At 38.8% G+C, this 4,150-nt stretch overlaps 1 protein-coding gene across 1 annotated transcript; it reads right to left on the bottom strand.

Moving 5' to 3' along the window:
* Positions 1–2,834: 2,834 nt before the first annotated feature.
* LOC110031903 (serine/threonine-protein kinase-like protein At1g28390) lies at positions 2,835–4,134 on the bottom strand. Its single transcript, XM_020735330.1, has one exon. It carries the CDS (start codon positions 3,953–3,955, stop codon positions 3,281–3,283), a length of 675 nt encoding a protein of 224 aa, XP_020590989.1. The 5' UTR covers positions 3,956–4,134; the 3' UTR covers positions 2,835–3,280.
* Positions 4,135–4,150: the final 16 nt, after the last annotated feature.

The raw sequence follows: 4,150 nt of genomic DNA, 5'->3' as shown, positions 1-4,150 counted from the left end.
TATATATATATATATATATAATCAAAATTTCTTAATTTATCAAAACTATTTAATTTAATTAAATTTAACCATTACCTTCCCAAGCAATGGTGCCAAAAACGATCCCAAATTTTTATATGTGAGGATTTATGAAGTTGACACCACTACATCGCCAAAAACTTGATCCTTTTATGAAAAGTAAGTTGTGTAAAATATATATAATTATAGAAAATTAATAATGGGATTCTACGCAAATATATGTATCGTTATCAAGTAATAATGAACTTTCTATTTAAGCCCCAAATATCGATCCCACGAGGAAGGTGTAAGTTAGCAATTATAAATTTTAATATAAAATTTACCGAAAATCAAAACGAAATCACTGTCACTAATTTTGAATGTTGAGATATTAAACAAACTAAATTACATAACTATTAGCAAAAACGGAAATGCAACTTTTAAATATTAAATACTAATATAAGAACTATGTTCAGGTAATGAAGATTTCTTATGTGAAAAAACATCATTCCCACTACCATGAAATTTTGGAGAAATGAGATGAGATAAATGTTTTTAATATGTATTGTATCAAATAGAAGCAATTTTAATTCTCTACCCTGATAAAGTGCATAGGAAATCATTGGCTAATCATAGGTTTAGTCCTTAAATCTGTGGCTACACTAGGAGGATACCGGCTCCTACTCCAGAGCTCCCACTTTCCTTCACCTGAAGGCTAACTCTCGCTTTAGTTTTTAAACCCTAAGACCAAATTGGGGATTTTAGTCTGTCACCCTAAAGATTCTCCAATTTTACACCCAACAAAGAATATTTCCCTATTTATTTGCACTTAATTTCATGATTGAGTTTCTCCTTCATGAAATTAAATGTGATTCTCACTCTGTTGTAGAACTCATACTTCATTTCCCGGATCATATGTTTCACAACATATTTTAACAAATCAATTGGCCAGACAAATTTCATATATAAAAGAAAGTTTATACAACACTAAATAAACAAACAAACTTATCTGAAACTCTTTCTTAAAGCAAATTCTTTGTAGCATTTCCTTAGAAATGCGGGAAGAAGAATTCTCTCACTTTTCTCCTTCTCCAACATTCTTTCAGAAAGTTTTACACTAAATCTCACCACAAAAACTCTAAACTATGAAAGCAAAATCACTAATTGACTCCCATATAGTAGTGAAATGGAATGATGTGGAGCGAAAAATGAGCGTAGATGAGTGAAAAATGTAAAGAAGCTCATTTTCTAATAAAAATTGGCCCTAAATAGAGCCCAAGGTTGGTTCTCCAAAAGGTACCTCCAAATACTCTTCAAAAAGTCATCCAAATACATTGAACCTTCTAGAAACGGAGTCTGCACCGCCTTTGGCGCCATCAGTGTTGAGTAAAAATCTCCAGCGTTAAATTGTTCTGCGCCGTCGGCGCTGAGCGTTTCTTCAAAAATGTCATTTTGACTCCAAATTTCATCCTTTTTGCTTTCTTTTTGTTTTAAGCCCTAAAAATCAACAACCTGCAAGAAAACATAAAAATACCTTCCATTAAAGTGCAATATCACCAAAAATGAGTATAAAATATGTGTCTAAAAATGCATATATTTTCGGTGTATCAGCGACCCCTGCTGTTACGCGAACCGCTCGCGTCTCCCGCCTTTCCTTAGCCCGGAAGCGTAACTTCGCCTCCTTTTATCATGAAAAGGAGTGGCCTCCTGTAGTTTTTAGAAGTAATGATTTTAGTGTTCTTCTTCGGATTTCATCGGGACAGAGTAAGAAAAGTGCAAGAAGTAGTTTCTTGCGGTGAAGGAAGAAGAAAGAAGAAGAAGAAGATTTTTCTCCCTTGGCTTCTTCTTGGTGGCTTGTGGCTGAAGAGAATTTGAGTTTATTTCTCTTGTCAGTTTATCTTCTTCGATGTATCTCGGTGTAGAGTTTCTTTGATGTATCTCGGTGTAGAGAGAGAAGAATAGAGAGAGAAGAAGAGAGAGCAACAAAGTGAGAGATTCCTCTCGTAAGTCGAGACGATCGGCTAGTGTAAATTCCTCAAGTAATAAAAACCTCTACAACTCGGTGAACGTAGGCAATTTTGCCGAACCACGTAAATTTGTGTTCCGCTGTGTTAGTGTTTTCTAGTGTGAATTTTTTCATTCAATTTTTCGCTTCAAAGATTGTTCTCGTATTCTATTTCGATATACCACAACAACTGGTATTCAACTCTCGCAACAAGAACTTCCAATTATATGTTGAATGATAGATCTAGGCTTATTTTAACTTGAATCAAATTTCTTTTGATGTTGTTGTATTTATATTATGAAGATGTTTAGTTTGACGATTAATTTATTGATATCAAAGATGAGATGAATTTTATTTTGACTCAAACTGACATTCAACATGCGTTAAGGTTCACATTTGATAAAATAACTTTATTTTTGAAGATGTATAAATATTAACACCGTTAAATTTTGAATAAAAATACTACTATTTCCTTGTGATATAGTAATTTACATAGGAGATCGTTTAATTTGTTAAAAAATATATAGAATTAAGTAAATAATTTTTTTAATATATTATAGTAAAGGCTTTTAGAGTTATTTAATTATGTCAAAATTAAATGAATAATATTATTTTTTTGAGTTTATTTGAAAAAAAATAATTTTAATGCGGACATTTTTATTTTATTTCAAATAAACATAGCTATAAATTCAACACTAATAAAAATCTTATTAATAAACGACAGTTGACATGATAGCCATTTGACATGATAGCCATAATAAAATAACACTTTAAAATCATTCAAATTTAAATTCAATAAATTTTAAATTTAGCAAACTTTCAACCTTTCACCTCGACATGTCACCATCGAAGTAGACCACACAATATGACCGCTCTACCTCCCGTTTCAATCCCGCTCCAACTTCTCTAGTGCGAAATCATTCCAAGCGAATTATACAAAGAATTAATCCACAATTATTCACACCCGTATTCTATCTATATGATCTCCAGCCAACCATGACTACATAATACAAATAACCTGCCCCTAAAAATTTCTCTGCAGTCACCCGTCACCTCTCAAAAGTGCTATTAACAAACTTAAATACTGTTATTCTCCACCACTCAATCACGTGACGGCCTCGTGACGGTCTCGTCAAGGATTAGAGGGTTTCATTGGACCAGAGAGAGTTCACATAGCTGGTAGGTAGTAATCTACTATGATACCACTTATCACCTCCAAAAGAACTTTTAAGAGAGATGTCCAGTCAAGAACTTCAATACTGTTTTTTGGCGCTATACTTAGCTTGTGGGACTGCCGCCATAAAATCCGCAACTTTCCCGTGCCTCGCGGATTCCCACCACCAACACTTCCCGTCCCCCAAAAACCCAGCATTCCCCCGCCGATCTCAAACAAGCCACCACTTCCTCCATCGTCGGCCTCCCCTCCGGCGCAGATCCCACGCATCTCCCCGCCAAACGAGCCACCTCGCACCTAGCCGCCTCCTCTTCCGCGCTTCCCGGACCACCACATCTCAGATCCCACAACCCATCAAACAACTCCGCTTCTATACGCCCGACCGCCCAGCTCACCACCGAAGCTGGGCAATACTCAACATCTATCGCCCGCCGCCCCGATATTAACTCCAGCAGAACAACCCCAAAGCTATACACATCTGTCTTAACACTAAGATCCCTTGGAGATGAGTAAGCCGGATCCAGATAGCCGATAGTCCCCGCCGGCGCAGCCTCCGAAGGCAGCCCGCGGACCGCCAACCCGAAATCGGCAAGCCGAGCGCGTCCCTCACCGTCGATAAGGATATTGGACGACTTGATGTCTCGGTGGAGGACAGGAGGGCGGAGGCGGTGGAGAGAAGCAACTGCAGTAGCCGCGCGGAGGGCGAGGCGGATGCGGAGAGGAAGAGGGAAAGTCGAGGGAGAACGGTGGATGAGATCGTCGAGAGAGCCGTTGGGCATGAACTCGACGATGGCGATGGGTTCGGCAGCGGCTGCGCGGCCGATGAGATTGACGAGGAGGGGAGAAGAGGGGAGGGAGGAGAGGAGGGAGATTTCGTTGGCGGTGAAAGAGGAAGGGCAGGTAGTTGGGTCTTGAAGTGGAGGAGGGGCGGGGGGCTTTGCGGCGGGGGGGGGGGGGGCGGTGTGTTGGGTGGC

Source organism: Phalaenopsis equestris, unplaced genomic scaffold (genome assembly GCF_001263595.1).
Source record: "Phalaenopsis equestris unplaced genomic scaffold, ASM126359v1 Scaffold000863, whole genome shotgun sequence".
NCBI lineage: Eukaryota > Viridiplantae > Streptophyta > Magnoliopsida > Asparagales > Orchidaceae > Phalaenopsis > Phalaenopsis equestris.
Note: the sequence above shows the minus strand (reverse complement) of the source record. Positions and strands in the feature narration are given on the sequence as shown.